Source organism: Hippopotamus amphibius, chromosome 13 (genome assembly GCF_030028045.1).
Source record: "Hippopotamus amphibius kiboko isolate mHipAmp2 chromosome 13, mHipAmp2.hap2, whole genome shotgun sequence".
NCBI classification, from domain to species: domain Eukaryota; kingdom Metazoa; phylum Chordata; class Mammalia; order Artiodactyla; family Hippopotamidae; genus Hippopotamus; species Hippopotamus amphibius.
The window spans coordinates 99,473,580-99,500,502 of NC_080198.1; the positions used below are offsets into that span (position 1 = coordinate 99,473,580).

Sequence of the window (26,923 nt, forward strand, 5' to 3'; positions counted from 1 at the left end):
ACGTGAGAGTGGAAGGGAGGGGGTGTTTCTTTCTGTAGAGGTGCTGTGTTTGGGGTACATTTGGTTTTTTGTGACATTTTTTTCCCCAGGCATCTTTTATGTAAGCACCTCAGAGGGGACAGCATACTGTGCTAGGACAGGGTCCTTGAGGGTCCAGTGGGAGGTGAGCTCTGTACCCGCCTTTCTTAGGGCTGTTTGTCCTGCCCCACGGACTCACACCGTTTGGGCGTGCTTCTCCTTCACCAGTGTGTTCACTGGTGCCCTCCCCTCTCTGCCCAGTGCTCTGTAGGCTGTGAGCCGAGTGAAACGGACCCTGGAAGCTCACAGACTTCTAGTGAGGTGCTTAATAAATGGTAATCCTTGCTTTTTCCCTTTTCCTCCCTGTCTGCAGTCCTCGCTTCCCGGGACAGGGAACCCTTCCTTGTCTTTGTGTTAGTGCCCAGCTGTGGAGTTGGCGGTGGCAGTTCTTAGCCAGTTGAAGGCCCTTGAGTTTAAAATAGATTGAGCTGGGGTTCGTATTGTTATTGTGATTTTTATCCTGTAAGTTGTTGCTCTTACCACGGGATCGAGATCGTAGCCTTGCCCGGCAGGGTGCTCCATCTTGAGTAATGATGGCTGATTGGGGGGACGGTGACTGGTTTCTTTTCATTGTGATCTCCTCAAAGTTCCGTTTTTTGGCTAATCCATAAGTGCCCAAAAATTAACATCTGTACGTGAGGAGATGCGTAACATTTACCTCGTGGAAATGGTTCTTCAGTAGCCTCCCTGCAGCTAGATGTTTGGGGAAATGGATGACCATGTATCTCAGTCCCTGTTCTTGAAAATTTGTAAACTGTATCTGCAGCTCCATGCCAGTTGGATATAACGCAGAGAACTGTGTGTGTGTGTCTTTAATTTTTGATTCCCACTGTTGGCTGCACTGATTTTATTTAAAAATCTTCCATAGATTTTATTTAAAAGCTTCCATAGACCATATCATAGTATATCAGGCTAAATGGCTAATTAGTCAGTCACATGCTTTGAAAGTGTGTTTAAATTATGATGTTGGCTTGTTTTATTTAAGCTGTGTCTTTCTTGTAGAATCTGCTACGTAATGTCAGTTTCCCACCTAGAGTTGATGCTCAGGATGCTGGCGTCTCACCTGTCATGCTTTCCATTCTGTCACCTGAGCCCAGCACAGCTCTCTGTGCAGTCAGGCCCTTGGGTCGGCAAAAAAGTTCCTTCAGTTCATAAGTAAAAGTAAAAGACGCGGTTTTCATTTTCACCAAGAACTTTACTGAACAATGTATTCACCCTTTTGTTCCACTACCTTCTGCCATTTTCCAGGCAATTTCATAATTCTGTCTTCCCCAAACTTTTTATTTTTTTGAGCAAAGAACTGTTCCTGGTGCCTTTTACAGTCTTCCAGGGAATTTAAATTTTTTCCGTTAAGAGAATTTTGTAAAGACCAAAATAAGTGGAAATCTGAAGGTGCAATGTCTGACGAATAGGGCGGATGAATCAGAACTTCCCAGCCAAGCTGTAACAGTTTTTCGTGGTCATCAAAGAAACATGTGGTCTTGCGTTATCCTGATGGAAGATAATGCTTTTTCTGTTAACTAATTCTGGACACTTTTCATCGAGTGCTGCTTTCACTTATTCTAATTGGGAGCAGTACTTGCTGGAATTAATTGTTTGGTTTTCCGGAAGGAGCTCATAATAGAGGACTCCCTTCCAATCCCACCATATACACAACATCACCTTCTTTGGACGAAGACCGGCCTTCGGTGTGGTGGGTGGTGGTTCATTTCACTTGCCCCACGATCTCTTCTGTTCCACATTATTCTACAGTATCCAGTTTTCATCGCCCGTCACAATTTGTTTTAAAAACAGAACGTTTTCGTTATGTTTAAGTAGAGAATTGCATGCAGAAATACAGTCAGGATTGTTTTCTGCTTAACGTATGTGGAACCCAAACATCAGAACGATTAGCATAACCGAGCTGGTGCAAGTGATTTTCAGTGCTTGATATTCTGAGTGTGTCGGCTGTCTCCCGCGTGGCGTAACACAGATTGTCCTCAGTTAGTGTCTCGATTTGATCACTGTCACCTGCAACTGGTCTACTTGACCGTGGAGCATCGTCCAGCGAGAAATCTCCAGCACGAAACTTTGCAAATCACTTCTGACACATCCAATCCGTCACGGCACCTTCTCCGTACACTGCACAGATCTTTTTTTGCATTTTTACCTTTCTTGAAATAATAAAGCATAATACGCCGAAAATGTTGTTTTTCTTCCATCTTCACTGTTAAAATGGCTACACAAAAATCCACCAATTTTGGTAAGTTTTTTTTAAATGCACGCTGATATGACAGCTGTCACATACAATCTAACAAAATTGTTTCGAATGAATTTCAAGACAGCTTAGCGCTACTGGAGCCAGCTTACGGGAAAACCGAAGGAACCTTTTGGCCAACCCAGTATTTGCTGAATGATGAGTGAGTGAATGAGTGGCGCCTTATTGGGTCCTTCTTAGTCTCAGTTTTGCTGCATATTCAAGCCAGTGTGACAGCACAGAGGATCTTGAAGTGTGCTGTGGAGGCCAGGCATCAGGTCAGGTTCTTTACTCACGTCTTAGTTAACATTGGCAGCACTCTGAGGGGCAGGTATTGTTGACCTTACTTCCCTACTGAGAAGGTCAGCCACTGGCTGACTCTGAGGCCTGTGTTGTGATTTGGGAAGCCCCAGGGTTTTGCTCTTTTTGTGGCTGTGCAATTGGAAACTCACCGAGAGTCAGCCTAATGGTACTGGTAAACTTTAGTCTTTGAGGAGTCAGCCTTGTACTTTGAAGCTTCGTCTGGAAAGAGCGTGTATTCATGGTTCTAACTCCCTCTCCCCCACAAATGCACGCCAGTAAAACCAGGGTGGTGTTTTAAAAACTGACACTTTGACCCATTTTACCCTGAGGCTGCCAGCATCTGTGCATTTAACTGTCAAGTACCTCATTTGGAAAGTGAGTCCCAGCGGTCAGGGCCCACACAGTTGTTTTCCTCCACCTCCTGCCAAAATGAGCAAAGCTGAGCCCACCTCTTGGAAACTGAGAGCGGGCCCGGGTTCCCCAGACCCTCTAACCTCCAGCTCAGCACACCTCCAAATCTGTCCCGTGGGCATTTGAATTAAGATGCTTGCAATCCTTCCAAGTGATGACATGAACATGAAGTTATATTTCATAATTGTACTGCCCTTGCAGACTAGTGTAGATTGTAAGTCAGATCCTTCACAAGGTTAGAAGGTCATTAATCAAAATTTAGCTTGTTGGAACACAATAGTGTTACTAGAACTTGACTTGTATTTTTAAAAATTGCATATACTGTCCAGAAGGCAGATGTTCTCCGCTTATTTTCCAGAAGTATTGATGGAAAAAATGACGTGGTAGACATTCTCTGGGTGGCTGCAGTTAAAGTCTTAGTGATTGACTGGTGATGGTTCGTGATCCAGGGCAGCCGGAGGCGCGGGAAGCGCCTGGGGCTGGATGGGTGGGCAGCGGGGCCTGGGAGGCCTCTCTCTGCGGGCTCAGTCTTTCAAGAGGAGGGGGCCATGGGTACGCCCATGAGGTCTGTGTAAGGACGTGAGATTTGTGAGCATGTTACTATGTCACTATTGCCAGGCTACCCAAAGGGAAGCATTATTGAAAAAACAAGTTGTGAATATGGAGGGGACGTGGAAGCTGTCTTGTGAGAGGCCTGTCTTGCTCCTTCTCTGCCACCAAGAAGCCTTAGTTTTTGAAAATTCTGCCTGTGTTGCACCCCTCCCCCATTTTCAGGCAGTAAGTTCAGGAAAACTGGGCTGGGGGTGGCGGGCCCATCTTGTCTTTATTTGAAACCAGGTTTTCTGCTTGTGTTGGGTTTCCTGCTTGTCTCTTCCTTCCTTCATCAGTCAGATACTCATTGATTATATTGATCTGGGTCAGTCCCGGAGCTGTTTGCTCTGGATACAGATATGAACTCGAGATCCTTATGGTCTTACCCCAGGGAGCTCACAGTCTAGTGAGGCAGTAGACTCACACACACATCAAAGCAAAATAGCTTTATAGGTGGGTTGTATAATAGAGTAAATACCAGGCATGGTGGCGTTTTGTGTATTTCTTTGTATATGGTGGTGTCTTTAGACGATAGAAGTACCTTACAGCCAAGTTGGGATTAAGTAGCCGTAATAAGCGTGTGGTCTGTAGTTGAACTTTAAATATTTGAATGAGGCAGTAGTGTCTTCTCTGGTGTTCCTGAGGAGACATACATGTGCACGTGATACTTACCCAAAGGCTTTTCTTCCAGAGCTCTTTGACATCTGTCTTGCCCGAGCCAAGGAGCGGTGGCGGTCCTTTAGCACGGGAGGCCCTGAAGTGGAGAATGAAGGTATATGTGATGCTGACACTGGTGGGCTCCTTCGGGCAGTTGTGTGTATCTATTTATTACATAAGTGGGAAAGTTTACTTCACTGAAGTAGTGGTTGGTACAAATTTATAAAAGCTTCTTGGGAAAGGGATTTTTTATTTTTTATTTTTTGGCATGCAGCGTGGCTTGTGGGATCTTAGTTCCCTGACCAGGGATTGAAGCTGGGCCACGGCGGTGAAAACACTGAGTCCTAACCACTGGACTGCCAGGGAATTCCTGAAAAGGGATTTTTTTTTAGAACAAACAAGTTAAAGAAAAAAACAATTATAGGGCTTCCTAGGTGGCGCAGTGGTTGAGAATCCGCCTGCCAGTGCAGGAGACACTGGTTCAATCCCTGCTCCAGGAAGATCCCACATGCCGCGGAGCAACTAAGCCTGTGTGCCACAACTATTGAGCCTGGGCTTTAGAGCCCGTGAGCCACAACTATTGAGCCCATGTGCTGCAACTACTGAAGCCCACACGCCTAGAGCCCGTGCTCCAGAACAAGAGAAACCACGGCAGTAAGGAGCCTGCGCACCATAGTGAAGAGTAGCCTCCACTCACCGCAACTAAAAAGAAAGCCTGTGCACAGCAAAAAAGACCCAACACAGCCAATAAAATAAATAAACAAAAAACAAAACAAAAAAAAACCTTATATATTAAAAAAAAAACAAAACAAAACTATTATAAGAAAGATTACACGAGTTCCTGAGAGTTGTTTGTGTCCTAACGTGCTGAAGAGCTGATTGTAACCAGTATCTTTTCCTGTGTTCACATGATGGACAGCAGCCTGGCACCCAGGACTGTGTGAGCGTTGTTTATAGGGGAGCATCAGAACTACTTCCAAAGAGACAAGAATACTGCATGTTTCCTAGATTGTGCTCTTAGAATTTTCCATGACACACAAGAATGGTTATGATTACTTCTCTTGGTTAAGTAGCACCTTTTTTGCTGATCTTTTTTTACACTGTCTGTGTGGTATTAGAATTTAAAAAATATAAAGCAAGTTACTCATAATTTTTTGTTAGAAATAGTACACAGGAGTGTTGTGCTGCAGTAACTCCCACATATTCTACATTCATACCAGTGACGTTGTGGATCAAATCATGATTCTTTTGGAGTTTTCTGTGCCTGGAATTCATTTGTGTCTGTTCCCTTACTTGTCCTTACGTCCACTGACAATTGTTAATAAAAGGTAATATCAAATTAGATTTTGATTTCAGACTCTAGAAAATATCTAATGATGATCTAGCATTAGATGGTGCTCTGAGATTTTTACTCCTAAAGTAAGAAACTCTACAAACTGTTGATGCTGTTGGTTCAAGTTGTAATTAGGTCCATGTGCTTCTGAAGAACTTCCTTTCCTTGTTCCATTCTTGTAAAAGTTCTAAGCCTCACAGTTATTTCACACACTCACCTCTGAGAGGTGTGATGTCTGTTGATCTTTTGACAGATGCTGGTTTTTCAGCAGCAGACAGAGAAGCCAGTCTGGAGCTTATTAAACTGGACATTTCCAGAACGTTCCCTAATCTCTGCATTTTCCAGCAAGTAGGTGGTAGTGATTTGTTGCTTTAAGTATGTTTTGTCTAAAATTCGTAATGCCAAATTGCATGTATTTGTAATCACGTTTGAGAAGTACTAGGGATTTTTGTTGGGGGGAGGGTCTTTCGTTAATACATTTAGAGTTTTAAAAATAAGGATAACTGATCCTTTCCAACAAATATTTAATATGACTTAGGAATGCCCAATCTGATTCTGTTATACCCATGTTTCCAGCATCATGCCTCGCACACGCTCGGTAACCGGTAAAGGATAGTGGAATAAATTACAGCAGATCAGTTAGTGGCCACCTAGCGTGAGCCAGGAGATGTCGAGTTTAGAGACAGTTGGGCTTTTCAGAAATGTGGTGTGCGCCTGTACTCTCCTGGTAGTGCTACAGCAGCTGGGAGAGGTCAGGGACGAGGGGTCAGGTGTGCTGTCACTGAGGAAACGGCTCTTGGGCTGTGGCTGGACTAAGTTTGAATGACAGTCTGACCAGAGAATGGGAAAGACATTCCGGGGAGAAGGAGGACCAGCATGGAGGCCTCACAGAGCTGATGGTGCAGGGAATCCCCACTTCCTTTTGGGAGAGGGAACCTCACTAAAGGAATGAACAGAGAGGATACAGCTCAGTTCCGTGGTCCCTACTTACAGTCTGTTGGCTGCTCTGTTTGAGGTAGAAACACACTTGGAGTATAGCCGAGAAGGGCCATCAGAGAACTGGGACAGGACCTGAGAGGGTATTTGCAACCTGTGGGCACTGAGGTCCAGCCTGTTCCGGACCCAGCACCCAGAATGTTTTCCGTGGAACATCTCTAAGGAATTTGGCATCATTGACTTTGAGGGTCACCTGGTGATGATCTCGGTGCAGAAAGATGTGTTCAGAAGAGGCGGAGGAGAGCTTTATGGATCTCTTTTGGGTGAGGTTGGGGACAAGTGGCTTTTCTCTTTGCTCTGAGTTCCTTCGGGTGTGTATCCCTCAGTCTGTGGTTCCCAAAGTTCTAGATTTCATAAACGGGCAGTATTTTAAAAAAAAAAAAAAAGGAGGAGTGTGGGGAAACTCGGAAGTGTCCAAAACAAGTTAAGGGCATTTAAAATAAGGAACTGCCATCTACTAGCCCTATGTTTTCATCAAAGGACATTTAGCACCAAAGTAAGAGGGACATAATCAGAAGGATGGTGGAAAATCTTTTAGGTGAAGACTATGTAGCTTTAAGCCAAGTTCAGTATAGCGCTTTTGCTTTTTTCTCATTTGGCCTTAGAGCAGATTTCACTTGGTGACAGTTGACGCTAATCCCCAGGTGGGCATTTGGTGCCACCGCAGGTCCCTCCTCGTCCCCTCTTCTCTTACCCGCTTAGCCCTGGATGTCGTCTTTTTTATCCTCCCATTGCTGTTTGCGTTTGTCTGTGATTCGGAAGTGCCTCTTCTCTGTGTATCAGAATGCGATGGCTGGACCACGGCATTCTTCTGTAGCTGCAGGGAGATGTGCGCAGGGAGCGTGTGCCGTGGGTCAAGCCCGTCGTCTCGGTGTCTTCATTCATGTTAGCATCAGCGTGAGGCACCTCTGTGCTCGCTTAGGAGAGAGAAATTCCAGCACTTACATTTTTGGACGAAGTTACAGGAACAGATGGAAATCTTGGAGGGGTGGCGGAGCTGGAGAATGCTTGGAATAAAAAGGTAGCTATTAGGACTCGAGAATTAGAGTGTATTTCCTGCACCTGCCATGCTGAAAAACACAAAAAGAAACACAGACAGTGGCAGGCAGGACAAAGGAGGCAGAAAAGGTCCTCAGGATGAGGGCGCACGCGGAGGCAGAGTGACGAGGGGCATGCACCTGCTCTGAGGGATCTGGGTACCTGTCACCTGTTGAACTTGAAGCGGAAATACAGTTACACAGCAGGAGCCAGGTCACAGGTCTTGTTCTAGCACAGTGCTCACACCTGGCCCACCAGCTTATTTCAGAGCAGCTTTGTAGGCTGAGCTACCGATGACCTGGTCAGCTGTGGGTTGGTAGTTAACGTGTCCAGTCACATGATTACGTGCTGAGCTGCTACGTAACGCGTGGCAACTAGTTCTCCCTGTAAACAGCAGGCGCACCTGGCGGCGGTGGCATGCACCCTCCGAGCACCAGCGCGGCTGACCTGTGTCTCTGGTGTGTTGGTCCTTGTAGGGTGGCCCGTACCACGACGTGTTGCACAGCATTTTGGGCGCGTACACTTGTTACCGACCGGATGTGGGTTACGTAAGTGAACTTTTCCAATATTTTATGATGTTTTCCTCTAGAAAGAAAGCCCCAGTATTGCCCAGCACATCGTAGCTGCGGATGTCGGGTTGAATGCCCCCATTTTTTGTTGGGCATGAAAAGTCTCACGGTAAATGACTCGCCTCAGTTTCCTCCTAGAGAAATTGAGCCAACATGGCTGCTCTGTGGCATGAACCATTTTAATTGGGTTTGATTTTCATTTTTGGCATATGCTTTTTTTCTCAGCATTAAATCAAAAAAGCTTTTAGTAGTAACCGTTTTTTAAAACTATGCTGCTGACGTTTCTGCAGCTTAGCAGACGTGTGCGTGCATGGCTTTAGAGTGACGTGTGCGCCTGGATGTGCCCTTCTGCGGCACCGGGAAGCTGTACATTCTGGAGGGCAGCGTGTCAAATGCAGAGGGAGGAGCGGGTTATGGTTTCCCGTGTGTTGGGGGGTGGGGCTGACGGAGTGCACACGGGTGGCGGGCGTGGCAGGGCGGTGGTTCTGAGTCAGGACGGGTGGGGATCCATGAGGCTGTCGGTCCAGCCTCTGGTGGGTGGCAGGGGTGGGTGCAGTGCGGGCCCTTCTGGCACGAGGGCGTTTGGGTCCCTCTTTCAGTAAGATGGAGGAGCTGCTCTGACCGCGGTGGGTGCCGTTCCTTTAACGCCCCCTTCTCTCCTCTCAGGTTCAGGGCATGTCCTTCATAGCGGCTGTGTTGATCTTGAACCTAGACACTGCAGATGCCTTCATTGCTTTTTCTAATCTTTTGAATAAACCCTGTCAAATGGCGTTTTTCCGAGTGGACCATGGCCTTGTAAGTATCCCCTGTGTGTGCTGTGCCCTGGATGCTGTGTCCTCACACAGCAAGAGTTGCCAAATCACTCTCTTGAGCGGGGAGAAGAGTACCTTTTCCCTCCACTGAGATACTTAGAGTAAGTAGCCCTGTATAACCTGGAGGATTATGTGGGGCACTGTATGAAACTTTAAACACTTGTGGTTAATAGCCATATGTATGAATTTCTCAATACACTCTTTCAGAGAGTATTTCTGACAATATATTCTTCACACGAGGGAGGAGGGGTGACTCCTGCACACTCATACATGCTTGGCGTGAAAGCAGAAGCTCAGGAGCAGCCCCCTCGTTTGGGTCTGTCATGTAGACCGTCGCACAGCGGGACTCCGGTGCTGCTGCCTGCTCCGCAGGGCTGCGCTTCACGCAGCGGGCTGGTACCCAGGAGGGGGGACACGTGTGAGGCCAGCGCCTCCGTCGGCAGCAGTGTGTTCAGGGAGGGGCTGGCAGTCCTGGCCTGCGGAGGCCCCACCGCCCCTGGCGCGGATGAGGGAGCGCGGCTCGGGGGTGACGTGGCTCCTTCGAGGCACCTCGATGGTCAGTGAGCAGCCGGCCTTGGGACCCCTTCTGCTTTCTGCAGCCCAGGAGAGGAGTCACCAGTTCAGCAAATCATCAGCTTTTCAATGAGCAGTGTCTTGATTTGCTGATCATTTGTTGATGGTTCACTGATAATTTATCACCAGTACTTTAGGACCAAAACAATTTTATAGTTTAGATCAGCTAGGGAATTTCTCTCCGTAATACCTTAAGGACTCCTGAGTACTTCTTGCCCGGGCCGTTCATACATTTGTTGTTAAAAAAATGTTTTCAGGCTGCTGCTGGACGCTGGCTGTGACGGGAAGCGTAAGTCGGCGGTCTTTCTAGCAGACAGTTTGGTGTTAGGTGTCAGTAGCAGTCAGTGGCATTGGTTGGTGATTCTGCTCGTAAGAGTCGGTTCTAAGAACGTTGCAAGTGTGGGCAGGGCACCCTACACAAAGGTGGTTGTCACACAGTTGTTTATAATTATTCAATACAGTTTAAAATTACTTTTCATTGTAAAAATGTGAACATTTAAAAATCGGGATTTAGGGGAATGCAGAATGGTTCATTAAAATCCGGAAATATATCTAGTGCAGTACTGATGTTTGCAAAGAATCGTATTGGAGAGACATTTAAGATAAAAATGCTGATTTTATAGACGACACCATCAGCCGTGTTGGTGGATGACTTTAGTTCGTTTCTGTGCCTCGTCAGTTTTTTACGGTGAGCGTTTTTACAGATATTGCTTTCACAGTCAGGAAGAAACTCTTTATATGTCATAAAATGATCTACATCTAAACGTCTCCTAATTTTGAAGATAAGACCCCAGCGTCCTCTTTGGAAACAGATGATAAAAGCTGTACTTAAAACTTTTTACTTGTATTCTTGAGGACAAATTACAGAATTGTGGTGCGGAGTGGGACCTGCGTTTACAGCAGGGTTTCTCTGTGGCTGCGCCGTGGGCGTTTGGGGCTGGGCGGCTGTGGTGTTTGCGGCTCTCCTGTGCATCGGAGGCGGGTTGGAGCATCCCTGGTCTCCACCCACCAGACGCCAGCAGCACCTCCCCCCTCGTTGGAACAACCAGGAACGTCCTGAGGCACAGCAGCCTGTGCCCGGGGAGGCGAAGTCCCCGCGGTTGGGCCCCCCTGGTTTAGGGTGCATCCCTTCATTAACACGTGCAGACAACACCTGGGGGGTGCCCTCTCCCCACGTGCATCCGGCCTCTCAGGTGCATACCACTCCCAACCCAGTCGTAGCCGTGCTTTCCGTTTCAGCATCGCACCCCTGCTCTGTGCGTTTTCCTGCAAACCCTGTGAGAAGGTGAAACACACGTGCTGGGAACACGCAGGCTGTGGCCGCTCCCTTTCCCCTCAGCGTTTTCTCCCCAACGGCACCAGGAGGGCCGCACTCTCGAGCCGGGGCGCCGTTGCCCTTGCCTCAGTGTTAGCAGTGTCATCCCCTCTGGAAGTGCCAGGGGTCGGCAGGCAGGTAGGTGTGTTTTTGGGATCACGTTAGACAGGTAACTCGTTCCTGGTTCTTAGAGAAGACTGAGCTGCCAGGAGCCAGCCTTTTCTGTGGGACTGGCACGGGTTCACGGCCCCGCCTTGCCACATGCTGGTGATGTGACCTCGTTAGGCGAGGTGCGTACCTACTCTGGGTTTCGGTTCTCTTAGCTAGTGCCTGGTTTCAGGTTGCTGATGAAGATGTGTGAGAACGTGCACACGAAGAGGATGCTTAGATTCTGCAGGTGTCAGTATGCTGACTTTTTTTGCAGGTTGGAAACGTGTGCTGATAATGCGTTTATTAGTGTATTTCACATTGTCTCCCTAGATGTTGACTTATTTTGCTGCATTTGAAGTATTCTTTGAAGAAAATTTGCCGAAATTATTTGCTCATTTCAAGAAAAACAACTTAACTCCAGACATCTACCTGATTGACTGGTAAGACTGCATTTTCATGTGTTTTCTCATCTCCGTGCCCCCGTTTTTCATTCCTTGCTGCCCGCGCCTTTCAGGGCTCAGGACCCCTGCGTTCTGCTAGAGTCCCCCAGCTGCCCCGAGTGTGAGGCGGCCTGTGTCCTCAGCCCCGGACTGCTGGTCACCTGCTCGGTCTGTTACTCTCTTGAGTACCGCCTGTGACTCTAACTGGTCCTCCTGAACTCTCTTGAGGGGAGCAGAGTGTCATGGACTCTCTGTTTCTAGGTGACGTTTATCCATTCCTTCCACGAGACGTCACTAAGCACCAGGTCTGTGCGGGCTGTCCGCTAGGATCAGAGACGGACACAGCGCTTGCCTGTCCAGAGCACCTGTCTAGAAGGGGAGGCTGTCTGTAGGCAGCGAGGCTGCGCAGCACGTGAGGCGTGCTGTCTCTGGAGCATGAGAAAGACCGAAGCCTGGAGGCAGGCCGAGGGGTCAGAATGCACAAGGGTAACACAGGAGTTTGAGCCAGGGCATGACACGAGGGTGCGGTGTTCCCGAGTCAGCAGGGCCGCGGTGGTTGGTGTGATGTGGGGCCTAAAGTAGAGGGCGGAGAGCGGCAGGCCAGCGCATGGGAGGGGCCCAGCTGAGGAGCTCAGACGGGATTCCGGGGGCCAGAGGGGGTGGCTGAAGTCTTTTGCTTGGGGTGAAGATGGAGGCGCGTTCTGTCCAGAAGTGAGGTTTAGGGGACTTGGGAGTCATGGAAGCCTGGAGGCAGAGACGAATGAAGGGGAAAAGACCAGGGCTGGAGCTGAGGCTACGGAAGTGGGCGGAGAGCAGGGAGGGAGAGAGGCAGGCTGTGGTCCCAGGGAAGATGCTGTGCCGTGCAGGGGGGGCGGGGGCGGGTTGGGGTGCTGTGCCACCAGCTGAGGTCAGAACACACGGGGGCTGGACTTGGCAGGACACAGTGGTTTTAGGGAACCTACTGGACATCGAAGTAGCCTTACAGATACAAGGTTCCAGGGAGTTCTGGGGTGGAGCAGCAGCCCAGGCAAGCCTGAGGAAGGGCTGGGATGTCACCCAGAGAGGGCTCCGTGAGAAGGCTGACGGTAACCAGGGAACACAGGGAGCAGTGTCTCAGGTCCCCGGAATCCTGCAGTCCCGCCCGAGCCCCAGGCGCTCTCGTTGCTTACCTGTGGCCTGAGTGAGGGCTGTGGAACCTCTCTGAGCCTGTTCCTCATCTGTCCACCCAGATGATTAACCTTTCAGGGCCTTGTAAGGTGATCACCCAGCATCCCCACCTCCGCTGTGCAGAAGGGGCTCTGCAGAAAGAAAGGTGTCCCTTGACTGAAAGGCCTGTTTGGGCTCTGACACTAACCTATGCAGTGAATCTAAAACTGCTGGGAACACACAGCTGGTTTGACTTTTTTTTTTTGCTCACTTTTTCAGGAGACAAAAGGCTTCTAGAAGGTAAAGTCCAAATGTCACCTGAAACGAGGTTCAGTCCCTTAAATAAAGCCGATTTGTCTGTACCCGTGGGAGCGAGCCTTCGGGACCGTTGGCGTTCGTTACTTCTGTCCTAAACCCTGAGACTCTTCCGACTCTGCTGAATTCTTGCTGGGAACAAGGGTTTGGAGGTCAGAGCTCGCAGCTGAGGCCACAAGTGCTGGTGTCACTGTGGCAGAGTACAGACGTCAGGCCATGAAGCGGGCGCCAGTGGGGGTGCTGGGCTGGCCTGTCTGGCTGTGCTGGCTGGGACTGTTTGGGGCCTGCTTTAGAGGCCACCAACAGGTGGTTTCTCCACAGTGTGAACACTCAGCTCTTGCATAGGCTGTACCTCTGCACCCCTGTTGGTGCACCTGTGCCGTAATTTGACTGTGACCCCTGACCTTGCAGATTCCCGGCCAGGGGCCCTTGACCCCTGCTGGAGGGTGTTGGGAGAGGATCACGTAGGACCAGAGTCTTCAGCTTCTGCCTTATCTATTTTAGGCCCCAGGTTAGATTCTTAGGATTCCAGGCTAAAGGGAAGTTTGGAAAACACTGTCCTGGAATAGTGTCTTTCACACTTTTTTCACCCCAACTTGCAAAAGGAGATAAATTTTATGTTGTGGCCCGGTGTGTGGCCGTGTGTGCGGCAGTATAACGTGTGTGTACGACAGAAACAAGTTTTATGAAACAGTACGTAGCGTTTGCTATACGCAGAGCACTCTGAAATTTCCTGCTTTGTTTGTTCAGATAAAGAGCTGGTGCTGATGCCCTCTGATGGTGTCACAGTGCGGTGATCAGCGACGGTCACGCGGGCGGTGTGAGGAGCGCCGGCCTGGAGGGCGCGTGTCTGTGTCTGTCCTAGGCGGGAGATGGCTGTCACCCGCTGGGGGCGGAGGCCAAGGGGGCTCCCACTGATTAACCGCAGCGCCTCTCACATCATCTCACTTAACCTTAGAACAAGCCCTCGGAGTGAATTGTAACACCTCTGTCTTACACGTGAGGAAACGGAGTCTTGGAGAGGCAGAGTGACCTGCCCACGGTCATATGGCTGGCTGAACCCGGCGCTGGTGGTCACGCTCAAGTTGCCTGCTCCAGAGCCTGCGCTTCCCCAGGGTCCCCTCTGAGGGATTTAGGTACGAGGCAGCACAGCCCACGAGGTGGGTCCCAGAGCTCAGGCTCCAAAGACGCGTCCGCACGCTGACGCGAGAGTACAGCGTGTGTCAGACCCGTGGGCAGGGAACGCGGAGCAGAGCACAGGGTGCCTAGTGGAAGGCAGCTCCAGGGACTCCTCTCCTGAGACCTTTGTGACGTGATGTGACGGTACCCTAAGGCCTGCTGAGTGCTGCCTGCTGTGCTTTGACGAGGCCTCTGCGGATGTTGGCTTGTTCTTGGTGGAATGCTTGACTGCTTTCTAGAATTAGGACCAAGAAGAAGATTGCCCGTGTCCTGGCCCAGGGCTGGGCACTTACTAAGTGCTTAGTAAGTATTTCAGTTGAATTAAGCACAGGAAAGCCATGCATTCATGATGGCTTTTTTATAAATCCTTGTTTATAGGTGGTTGGCAGTGCTTTAGGCTCACGGTGAAAGCTGAGGCCAGAACCAGGGTGGGCAGTGGGAAGAAGCCCAGGGAAAGAACAGGTGTTGCGTCTGAAGTGGGTTTGTCTGAGCACGAAGGAAGCCGCCGGGGCCCTCACTTCACATCACACCCGTAGTGAGTGGTCCAGGTCGTCTCACTCCAGAGCTTTTGCGTCTTCTGCCGTATCTCATCACCTTCCCCAAGCCACGTCTACGCTCCTGATGGCAGGGCCTGCCTGAGTTGCACACGCCTGGTGGAACTGCCCTGTGCACGTGGTCTGTGAAGGGTGCTGGTCGCTGCCTCTCCTCGTCCGTGTCGGAGGGGCGTGGGGCCCCTGTGATTTGACCGCTGAGTGTCCTGGGTGAGCTGTGTGGGTGCTCAGGTAAGATGACAAGGTCTTTCCTGCCCTGCCCTCCGCCCACCAGAGGCCACCTAGGGATTGTGCTTCCTGGTGCCCAGGACAGTTCTCCAGCCCCTGGGTTATAACCCTGTGGCTGCATGAGGCATCGTCTTGCCTCGTTAGAGAGCTGCTCTGCCAGGTTCCTCGTTTCTCTCCCCTCCACCACGGCGCCGGCCCCCTGAGAGCATGGTGGGTTTCTTGCTGCCCCGGGAACAGACTGAACTTTGTCAGTCCCCTCTGTGGCCCTAGTGCCTGGCCCCGTGCTTGGCTCGGAGTCCTCGGTGCGGGAACGCATCTGTGCCTGGGGCCCTTCCTGGGTTTAAAGCCCACGGAGTCCAGCCCGAGGCCCCCTTGGGAGCCCGCCCCCACGTGGACTGGGGCCTGCGGTCTGCCCAGTGTTGCTGAGACTTAGGTTTACTCACCGATGCCACCTTCCTGGCAAGGGGTCTTACTGAGGGTGCTCGTCACTCTTCTCTGCTCCCACGGAGACGGGAGGGTCGCAGCAGGGTCTCTCCAGCTGTGCGGAGTCTTGAGTGTTCAGGCAGTCGGGTGTCCGTGTTTTGTGGGAGGACTGACACGAGGTCATTTAACTTAGACTATTTTGCACTGCTGTCAAATGGCAGGATTATTCAGATGCGTGAGTGGGCTTTGTAATAAGGAATCCTGAACTAACGAAAGAGTCAAGCAGAACATTCTCTGTCCTGACGAATGTTTCTTGAGTGACGTTTGGCGATACTTGGAGGGCCTGTCATTACACCGAGTCTCTACCTTAAGGGCAGGTTCAGGGTGAAATGACCGTCGGAAGATGTTAGCTTCCATCGCCTCTTGCATGCATTTTGCTCGCAGCTTCTAACTTTCGGGATTCGGGGCTGCCTGAGAGCTCCTCCGGAGCCAGTGGTCGTGCTCAGCTGCGGGCACCCGGAGTAGCATCTGGCCTGAGGGCCTCCTCAGTGTGTGCAGGGCGGGAGGAGGGTTCCGAGCCTGCAGGTGGGAACCCTGCTTGCAGGAAGGGCCCGCACAGCCTGTGGTCACCAGCGCACCCCAGCCTGCCTGAAGATGGAGCCTAGGTGCTCAGGCAGGGGTCACTTATCTACCTCCCGTTTGCTGCCCCTGCTTGGCCCCGGCTCCTAAGGTGAGAATGCATTTGGGCTCAATTAGAGGGTGCGCTGGGGGCTTGGAGGTGGATCTGTCTGATTGCTTCCAGGATTAGGGTGGCGGTGGGGGTGGGCTTGTTAATTGTTTGAACTGAGACTTATGTAACTACCTTCGATTTTTTTAACAAATGCAATTCTGTATTGGGTGTTTAATGTTTGATTTCATCCTTACAAAATCTGAGGAGTCTAAGTAGCTATCTAGCAATGTCTACACTGCTTGTCCGAGTTTTTAGGATACTGGGAGCATCATAGTGGTGGTGGGTTGGGGTTCAGAGCCACTTCCTAAGCCAGCTCTGGGGACAGAGGCTCATTCTTAGGAACGGGTCAAGATGGAAAGATGTGGGCACAGCTGGAAGTTGGTGGTGTCAGGCCTTGAAGGTCCAGGTCTCTGGTTGTGGCTTCTCAAGGAGTGAGACTGCTAGGTGAGCTTTACCCTTTTGCCTCAGCTAAATCTCCCTTTATTTGTGGTTTGCTCACCCGTAAAATGGGGGTGATTGCACTTCCTCAAGGAGTGAACTGGGTAATCCTGTTGGGAGCGTGGAAAGCAGGGCCCAGCCCTGGGAAGCACATGTTCCCGGCGGCTCTGGGTTCCTGGCAGCGGGGGCCTGTGAGGAGCAGACCAGGGTGGGTGTGCGTTTCTGAGAAGGAGCTTTGCCTCCCCGCCTGGCTTTGGAAGTGGTGGACTCCCCATCTCCCTTCCCCGACTGTGCTCCCTGTTTGCAGGTGAGCAGGTAGATTAGGCGTTGCCAGATAAGAATGTTTTCTGGAAATTGTGAAGGCTTGACAGGAAGAAAACTGTTTCTCTTATATGTGTTATGGGGGAATAGCTACACACAATTCGTGCTTGTAGTCTTCTGTGAGCCTATAGCCACTCCATCAGTTCAGCAACGTAAAAAGACATTTTTTTGCGTTGGTTGAATTGGTACCTGAAGCCGTCGTTTTTGATATACAGTGCAGTAATACGCAGTGGTCCAGGGGAGAAAAACAAACATCTCTCTGGGGAGGAAAAGCCTTGAATTCTCTCTTCCTGCGTGGGAAGAGCACCAGCAGTCCTGGGAGGGCCAGTGGGGCTCCCGCCGTCCGTCCCTGTCTCTCCACACTCATCCTGGTTGGAGCCGGGTGAGGCCCAGGCTCCACCATGGGGAGCAGACTTGCAGGGCTGGGGACAGGGAGGGCCGTGTGCCCACAGCAGCCCTCGTGCTCCTGAGCTGTGACCGCGGCGTCCTGGGCTGTGGGCTGGTGCGGCTCATTCAGCCCCACAGGAGCCGAGGGGCCCCTCATGTGCACGAATGGTGCTGGATGAACCCTCTCCTGAGAGTAAACCAGGAGAGCGCTGCTTCCGTGTCCTATTCGCAGCTGGTTTTGAGTCTAAATGTGGTTTAAAATAGAGTCAAGCATTTGAAAGCTGCTGGTAATGAATGGTTTTCTAGTGAAAGGGGAGGTGGGAGGAGAGGGAGGGAGCCTGAGGACACTGGAGCATATCCGAGCAGCCCTGCTAGGAGGGGAGGATGCGAGGAGAACACCTTCCCTGCTCAGAGGCTGGCCGTGTAGGGCAGGAGGCTGGGAGGCAGTGACCCTGGACTCTTGGTGTGGAGCACAGACTGGCCCTGGAGCCCAGGGCCTAGGAGCTGGGTGTTGGAACGCTGGCCAGAGTCTGCAGGGCTCAGAGTCAGAAGGTAGCCAGGGGGGTCCTTCCCCCTTTGATGACTGATATGATGTATGAGGTGTAAACGTCTAACAGGAGAAACCCAGCCTAACCCAGTGGCCAGGAAACAGCCTCCCAGAGAGGGTCACCTAGGCTGAGCAGTAGATGAGCAGACATTTGCCAGGGCAAAATTTTTAAATGTTTTTCTTTAAAAGGCACATTTTATTTAAGATATAATAACATTCAAGGCCTTAATTTTAAGTATGTAAACAATAGTAAATGATACAGCATATGGCACAATTTATATCCTTTTCTACGTCAGGTACATGCTTGGGCATCAGTTCTCAGTCTTATGTGGCTTTTCAGCAGCAATTAACATTCTTCACTCTGATTCTAGATACTTCCTTTATCTGGTACCATCTGTACACAAGCTGTCGCCAGCCCAGAGCCCTCCTCTGAACTCCAGATTAATTCATTTACCCGCTTGGATGTCTGGCTTACAAAGTTAACATGCCTCAAACTCAACTCTTGACCTTCCTGTCCAACCAGAGATCCCCGACTCCTTGAACAACAGCTCCATCCTTTGACTGTATCTTAGACTCCTCCGTTGCATTCCGTGAGACGCGTGCATCGCGGTCTGTTCACGTTCTCTCTGCTGCAGCACCTCCGCTGCTCCCGCACCTCACTGACCTGCTACCCAGTGCAGCCTGCGCTTCCCTGCAGGCACTCCTCAGCACAGCGGATGGGACCCTCCCCCATCAGACCCTCCACTCGTTTTCCATTTCATGTAGAATAAAACTTGCAGGCCTGTAACAGCCTGTAAGGTCCTGTGTGCTGGGCCCCGCAGGCATCTTATGTGTTCTTCCGTCGGCTGTTCTTGGCTTCAGCCCAGTGGCCTCCTTGCTCTTCTGCAGACGTGCTGGGTTTATTCCATAGCTCGTGAATTCACCACTTCCTCTGTGTGGATACTTCCCTGATCGCTTCTCCTGCCTTGCGGCTTCCTCTTTGTGGAAATGTCACTTTTCAGTGATGCACTCTCCTTGACCATCCTGTTTACACACCCAGACTGGGAGTCCCTGTCTCCCACCCCTGCTTTTATTTAAATTGACATCTGACATTGTGTACACTTCATTTATCCTTTCCACCCCCGAGGGCTGTATATCCTCACCACAAAGAACAGTGACTGGCATAGGGCAGGCTTTAAAAACTATTTATGATGAACGGACTGACTTGCTTAGAACCAGCAGGACTCAGATATCACAAGTATCCTGACGGAGTGATGGGAATGCCTAGGATGGTTGGCAAGATCGAGCAGGTGGGCATCACAAGCATTGAGGGTGGTGTCCTTTTTTGTAGGGGGAGGTGGGCAGGACTTGGCTGTAGTCTTTATATCTTAAGTATAAGTTCATCCTAAGTTCAGGGTGAGTTTTTTGAACTTTGAACAGTTGACTTACCACAAATGCCACCTGCAAAGAATCCGTATTTGCTAACCCAGTAAAGCACATGGTTGATAACAGCTTGACTGATAAATTCTTGTGAATTTTTTAAAAAACGTAAATTGAGGAGGATTAAATTAATCATACTTCAAAGTTCATAGTAAACTAGTGTCACTGTTTCATGCAAGGCCCCTCTTGTTTGTCTGTAGTTATTCCTTTTTATCCCATCCCCATTCCATTCCCTGTAGACAGTACTTCTAATGTGTTTAATGTCTATCTTTTTCAGTATACTTTTCTTTTAAAACATAGTAGTAAATAACACTTGTATAGAACTTACTATGTGCCAGATGGGTGTGGCATTTTTCATCATTCGGATGGTGGCTTAATTTTACAAAGTTCAAAATATGTGTGAAGTAGTTTATGAAGACCCTCACACAAATCTGAACTCAAGAATGTTATGTTCAAGAATTTTTTCTTTTTCTCCCTCTTTGCCTACAGCTGCTCAATTTTCCCATCTTTTTTTGCTTAAGACTCTGCTTTTAAAATGTAAAGGTTTGATTTCCACCCATAAATTGGCAGGTAAGTAGTATTGGGGATTAGGTCAGTTCTTTTTCATTTTTTAGAAATAAAATGTCTTGGGCTTCCTAGGTGGCGCAGTGGTTAAGAATCCGCCTGACAATGCAGAGGTCACGGGTTCGATCCCAGCTCCAGGAAGATCCCACATGCCGCAGAGCAACTAAGCCCGTGTGCCAAAAAAAAGTAAAATGTCTTCTAGGTAGAACTGAGAATGTTCAGACTGAGACTCAAAGCAAAGATGTCTCCGTTCTCTCTTGAACTGTGTTTTCTGGACCGAGTAATGAGATGGTTTTCTGTTTTTTGAGATAGTAAGAGGCTCAGGCTGAAGATTTGTTGTGGCTTTTAAAGGTACGTCGTCCCCCTAAGAGTGTTGCCTGAGGGCACGGGCCCACTCTGGACATCAGGGCACAGGTTCAGGCTCTGGCTCTGCTACTGTTGGTGGCAGGACCTGGGTGACTTTCTCTGACATCTGCCTCCCTCTTCCATCATCTGAGTTGAAGTTTAAATGATCATGCCTTTCTTGAATCTCTTAGAGTTTTGAAGCAACGACAGGGGATAGCCCTGAACGTTGTCGGGTCTTAATTAGCGTGCCGTGTGAATGTTCCTTCGCTTCCCGGAGGAAAGGCTGTTTCTGGGGCAGAACGTCCTGTCTGGGGAGAGAGGGGAGTAAATTGCACCCGGAGCTCATGGCAGACAGGAAGCCCGTGCCCGTGAACCCTGTGAGCAGATTTGCCAGCATGGTGTCATATTTCTGGTAGAATCTGTTACAGGAAAGCAAGAGTCCTGCTGTTAAAGGTGTGGTGACATTACCCCTGACCAAGGCAGCCGTGCAGTCTGGGTCTAGCACCTGAGTTCAGGGGCCTTCACAGGCCCTGTGTGTCTCTCACGTCAGCACTGAGGAAATACTAAAACCTGTGGAGAAGTGATTTTCCAGGAGGGACAGAGAAGGTCCCCGCTTGTAATGAGGGCCAATACTGGTGAGAAGGCGGTGGGAGCCACTAGCGTCTGTGACATCCTGAGGGACACAGTTCCTCAGCAGAGATCACCAGGAGCTGCGCCTGGTGCTGAGCATGGAAATGGGGGGGGGGGTCCCTACTCTTGTGCAGTGTCCGTGGGGAAGACAGGAGCAGACCGCCCATTGTCCAGGCACTGGGGTGGAGGGAGGCCCGGCGTGGGGGGATCAGGGGACACCCTGGAGATGGTACCCGGGCTGCGTCTCACAGCGGCGGGAGGAGGGCTGGTTCACAGGGAATCAGCTTGGCCTGCATCTCAACTTGGACTCGCCTCGCTTTGGGACGTAGGCCAGGCCCAGGGTAGAGATGATTAGACCTGCTGACATGTTTGGTCCCCTGAGACGGTATTTGTTTGGTCGTCTGAATTGTGATTACCACAGTTTTGAAGGGAATACATACCTGTATTTCACGTATTTATTTTTCCATCTGATGGTTTGCATTATTAAATATAAGATCAATTTCTTATAATCCACTGTCAAATTTATTTGGAAAAATTTGCTCTGCTCCTTTGCTGACCTCTACTGGGAGAAAAGTGTATGGTACTCTTCAGAAGAGAGGTGTGCTCGTGCGCACTGAATTCTTTCTTTCTTTTTTCTTTTTGGTGGCTGCACTGCGTGGCATGCAGGATCTTAGTTCCCTGAGCAGTGATGGAACCCATGCCCCCTGCAGTGGGGGCGTGGAGTCTTAACCACTAGACTGCCAGGGAAGTCCCTGAATTATACCTTTCTATTTACTGTTTCTATTCCGCACTGGACTCTCAGCTCTGTCTGCCTTATTAACCTTATATCTAGGGCTTACCTCAGAGTGATAAGCGCATAGTAGGTACGCAGTAAATATGTGGTACATGCATAAATAATTGATGTCTAATTCAGAAACTGTACAGTGTTTGAGATTCTCTGTGAAAGCTGATAATGCAGTTTTAGAAAATACTTAAATTGGCCGTCAGAGTGAAGGCAGGCCTAGGGCTCCTCCTCCCCCCGAGTGTAAGCATTAAAGTGGCTAACTCAGGCAGCGTTTTAATGGATTCGACCCGAATGCAGAGCTCTTTCTTGGTGCCATCCAAAATGTGAGGAACTCAAACTTTTTCTTGCAGGATCTTTACTTTATATAGCAAGTCTTTGCCCCTGGATCTGGCCTGTCGCGTATGGGATGTGTTCTGTCGTGATGGGGAGGAGTTTCTGTTCCGCACAGCCCTGGGCCTCCTGAAGCTGTTCGAGGACATTCTCACCAAGATGGACTTCATCCACATAGCCCAGTTCCTCACGCGGCTGCCCGAGGACTTGCCTGCAGAGGAATTTTTTGCTTCCATCGCTACCATTCAGATGCAAAGTCGAAACAAGAAGTGGGCTCAGGTAAGCAGGTCTGCTGTTCCGCAGAGCAGTGGCTCCACAGTCTAATTCAGGGAGCCAGTTACACTGAGTGCCCTTCATGGAGACAGCCCTCTCTAAAGTAGTAGTTCTTGGGCTTGGAAGTGAGGTGACCTGGGCTTCAGGCTCAGCTCTGCCACAGGGGGTCTTGGGCAATCATTTCCTCTTTGGGTTTCTGGCCGAGGAAGGGGCTGGAGAATAAAAGCCCTCCCACCCATTCTTCAGGTGGCATTGGGAGGTCAGAACTTCTGGTTTGCCATCACTGCTCTCTGCACGTTAGATAGTATTTGGTAAAACAAGCCTTCCCCCCTTTTTGTAAATGCCAGAGACAGAAAGCAAAGGGAACTGACTTGTCCCCATCTCACTGATAAACAAAGGAGGCCCAGAGAGGTGAAATGTGTGTTCTCAGCAGTTGCAGAGGCAGAGGAGGGGAGGGGGGGGCAGAGGGGGAGGGCCGGGGGAGGGCTCCCCCGGATGTGGGGATGTGTTTGTTGCTCCAGCTTTAGCAGCAGGTGTTAGTGGAGCAGCTGAGCTGGTAGCATGGGAGCACGTCCACCCTGGGGCCGCTTCTTCCAGGTTCCTCACTGCTCCTCCGGACATTCCTCATAGGTTTTGTCCCCCGTGGGACTGGCCGGTGTTGTCTGGTTCCTAGTCTTTTTCATTCTAAAAGGGAAAAACACCAGTTGGTTCTTGACCCTGCATGTGCTCAGTTTGCCTGAGCATCCCGTCCAGGGGAGGCTTGTGCTGGCCCCTGTATGCCATACAGTGCTTGTTCCTGATTTGTGTGTCTTCTTAGTGGAAGATTTAAAGTACATTCAAGGATAGAATAAAATAGGATAACGAACCTCTATGTGCCTGTCAAATATCCAGTCAGTTTTCAGACTTCCAGCTGTTTTCAAATGTCAGCAGTAGCTTTACCGTTTGGTTAAATCAAAATCCAAATAAGGTCTACACATTGCAATTGGTTGAAAGGTCTTTTAAGTTTTTTTAATGTATAGGCTACCCACCTTGCCACTTCTCCCTTCCCCCTTTTTGTATGGAAGAAACAAGGTCAGCTGTCCAATAGCAGTTCCCACAGTCTGGATTTAGCTGGTTCTTTCCCTGTGCTGGTATTTTAAAGAATTAATTAATTAATTAAGGTCTTGCAGCACGGTATGCGGGATCTTAGTTCCCTGATCAGGGGTTGACCCTGTGCCCCCCGCGGTGGAAGCACGGAGTCAACCACTGGACCACCAGGGGAGTCCCCTGTGGTGGTGTTTAACGTGGTCCTTCTACTCTGTGTTTCCTGTAAATTGACAGATCTAAAGGCTTGATCAACTCTTAAGTTTGGCCAGATTACTTCATAGGTGATCAGACTCTCTCTCTGATCTTAGCAGCCTCTGTATTTTTATAACAGCTTTTTTAATTTACATACCATAAGATTCACCCTTTTCAAAGTGTACAATTCAGTGCTTATTTATTTACTAACCAGAGAGAGGTTCCCCTCTCACCTCCCTTTGGTCTGCCTCCTTAGCTGGTCCTTCCTTACCTCCCTGTCCTGTTATGTGATGCTCTCTGGCTGGTGGACTTCCTTCCCACCTGGGTCTTTCGGGAAGGAGCACAGCTGCTGTAGTGGGCCCTTGGGTGATACTGTGAAGTGCCCGCCTGGTTTTGCAGGGCAGGGTGGGCACTATTTAGTGCTTAGTGTGAAATGAGTTGGATTTCTGAAATAAATACATTCAGTTTATAAAAAGGAATGAAGTACTGACTTGTGCTACAGTGTGGATGCACCTTCAGAACATTATGTCACGGGAACAAGCCAGACACTAAAGACCACGTACTGTATGGCTCCACACATATGCAGTTGCAGGAAGGGAAATCTATAGGGACAGGAAGTAGATTAGTGGTTGCCAAGGGAATGGGTGAGATGGGGGCAGGGCTGTGATCGCTGGAGGACAGGGGCTACTTCCTGCGGTGATGAAAATGTTCTAAAACTGACTGTGGCGAGGGTTGTACATATCTGTGAATATACTAAAAGCCATTGAATTGTACGCTTTAAATGGGTGAATTGTATGGTATGTGAATTATGTCTCAATAAAGCTGTTAAAAAAAAAACAGCTCATGCGAGCAGGACTGGCTATATAATTATCGGCGATCTGGTGAGAGGGAAGAAGAGCCTTTTTCTGATTAAGAAGTAAATGGTCAATGCAGAATGAAACTACGGGGCCACGTGTTCAGAGTTAGAATTAAGGATTTCAGGGTCGCGACTACAGAGCATTCGCTGAGCAGGGCCCTGCCTGACTGCACAGGTGCACGCCCACGAAGTCGGCCTCTGCCTGAGAGCGTGCTGTGGAGGGTCCGGCGATTCAGCCACTTATGGTGATTTTCTGAAGTAGCTGCAGAAAGCCAGGGCCTTTCCTCACGGCCTTTATTCAACACACGGAGCTGTGACTACCTTGACTTTTCCTCTTGCACAGTCACAGGTCTGCTGACTTAATGTTGCTACTTCATTGGCCCTCCCTCCCCCCACCTCCCCCCCACCTGCATACCCACAGAGACTGGCAAAGAGAGAAGGATTAAATCCAGATCTGTCGTTTTGCTTCTTGCATTTTCAGTGAAAATTATCGGTTAAAACCAGCCAAAGGTTATTAAATAGGATATCCTCTAATAGTGGGACAGTAATAGGAGTTAGCCTGATGGTAGGCGTCAGTAAGTTTATTTAGTTCCGGGTCCCGTGGGACTTGTGGTTTGTGCACATTTCTCTTAAAAACTGTGCTTAAGGTTAAGATCCTGGTGCGCTTTACAAAACAGTTACATGTTTGTGTTTGGTTGGCAGTCTCATTTACTTAGAGGTAGAGAAGGGGGCTTTTCTCTACCAGTAGCCCTTCTATGCAGTTTATTTGAAACCCACATAAAATGTTTCTGCTTTACGCCTTGTAATTTGTAATTCAGTTAAAGTGGTGTAGTGCCTGGGCCAGGTCGTTCAGCACTGGTGCTACAAGGAGTCCCTTGGTTTTGGAGTCAGACAGATTGGGGTTTGAATCCATACGAGCTGTTTGGCCTCTAGTGGGTCACTTGTATGACTGTCTGTTGTTCAGGTGACTTACAGTGTTTTGGGGATTAAACAGCTGCTATGCTGGCGGTGCCTGGTGAGTGCCCTGCTTCAGTGGGCATATGATAAATGGGGCCTCTTGTGATGTCACTGCTGTTATTAAGCAGTCACAGTGGAATGTAATGTTTTTAAAAATAAAGGGGCTAAGAGCTGAGTGCAGGGAGGAGAGAGCTAAGTCGCCCTGGGGACACATGGAAGGCACGCGAGGAGCTGATGTCTTCTAGGCCTCAGAAGGATAAATCATTTGCTGGTGAAGAGAAGGGATAGGGCAGCGGGGGCAGCTGCATGTGACGGCCTGGGAGGGCACGTTAGCATCCTGGAGTGGAGAGTGTGGGGGCTGTAGCCAGACTGTGGAAGGAGCAGAGCCCTGTAGCCCTGCGTTGACATGGGTACCTGGCTGGTGGGAAGTGGTTGTAGGACGTTAGCCCAGAGATAGCGTGGCCGGATTACCACGATAGACAGGTGAGCCTGGATGCAGGGGTGGAAGATGGACCAGAGGAGTGGCAGGTGGGGAGGCAGAGATGCAGGCGGCATCAGGGCCTGGGCTCAGCGTGTGCTGCAGGTCACCCACCCACGTCTTCCTGTGCTTCTCAGGTGCTGACCGCCTTGCAGAAGGACAGCCGGGAGGTGGAGAAAGGAAGCCCATCTCTCAGACACTGAGGAGGCAGGTGGACTTGCACTCGGCACTGAAGCAGATCTCCAAGTGGCACCTGTGTTGTTTCAGGCAGACACACTGGCAGCTCCGAAGAACGGGCTGTTTTCATGTTTGATACCTAATGCTGGAGTTAGCCTTAAAACAAAACAAACAAAAAAACTTTTAAAAGAATTAAACCAAGGCTAAGCCTTAAGAAGCTCAGTGGAATGATGACCGTGGCCAACCACTGCATATTCTGCATGGTTTAAAAATAGGGCAGTGGCTAATTCCCTCCCCTCATTTCAGCAAAAGTTAATTAAATTGTAATGCTTTTATGTCAACTACTGGAAAGTATATTATAATTTTTCATAGCCAAGGTGCATGAGAAATGTTATTTGGGAGACCTCAGAGATGTTATTGGCTCATATCTGCATATTTTAGTCAGAAAGGGATTGCTGATGTAGCTATCGAGATAGTCTTTCCAGGGCTGCAGGTCACGTTTTTAAAGCCCAACTACCAAAGATGGCATTACCGGAGAACGGGCTCTCACAGGACAGCCGCTGCTGAGTGCGCCTGGGCTCCCCAGGACACGACCTGACCTTTAGGTTGACCTCTTACCACGTTGCCTTGACAAAACTCCAGCACGGGGGCTGACAGCGCCCGCTTAGGTTCCGGTGGGAGCCCCGCTGTCCCGGAGACGGCGCCCACGTCTGTGCAGTGTGGTGGCGCGTTCCAGCAGGGAGAGCTGCTCACGCAGGTGCTGCGATGGTAGAGACGGGCTGAACGCTGGTGGGAAGCAGGTGGAGGTGCCTGTAGGCCCGAGGGAGGCGAGAGGGTGTCCGGGCCTGCCCCGCCCACCCCCTGCCAGTTCCCCTGGAGCCCGGGTAGCACGGGCGGGGCGCTGCTCCCTTGCTCTGACAGCGCGCTCCTCTTGTCCCCTGAACGGCAGGCACGGTCCTGTGTGCGGCGACCCCGCCTCATGCATTTGACTTACAGATGGACGGCCGTCAGGACTGAGGTGCGAGCAGCGCGCTTCCAGCAGCCCAGACGTGTCGTCGGGATTCT

The 26,923-nt window shown here is 49.9% G+C and overlaps 1 protein-coding gene across 4 annotated transcripts in view; it reads left to right on the forward strand.

Annotated features, from left to right (window-relative positions):
• Positions 1-26,030, forward strand: part of TBC1D14 (TBC1 domain family member 14) — a 96,340-nt gene extending 70,310 nt beyond the window's left edge. For 3 of the 4 annotated variants that reach the window (XM_057706489.1, XM_057706490.1, XM_057706491.1), the window contains 7 exons: positions 4,311-4,391; positions 5,863-5,957; positions 8,120-8,191; positions 8,879-9,007; positions 11,393-11,502; positions 21,860-22,118; positions 25,819-26,030. In XM_057706489.1, coding sequence (XP_057562472.1) covers positions 4,311-4,391; positions 5,863-5,957; positions 8,120-8,191; positions 8,879-9,007; positions 11,393-11,502; positions 21,860-22,118; positions 25,819-25,884 — 812 coding nt within the window. In that variant the 3' untranslated portion in view covers positions 25,885-26,030. Of the gene's footprint in view, positions 1-4,310; positions 4,392-5,862; positions 5,958-8,037; positions 8,192-8,878; positions 9,008-11,392; positions 11,503-21,859; positions 22,119-25,818 lie in introns of those variants that run through there. The other variant, XR_009048843.1, reaches the window with a different exon arrangement.
• Positions 26,031-26,923: the final 893 nt, after the last annotated feature.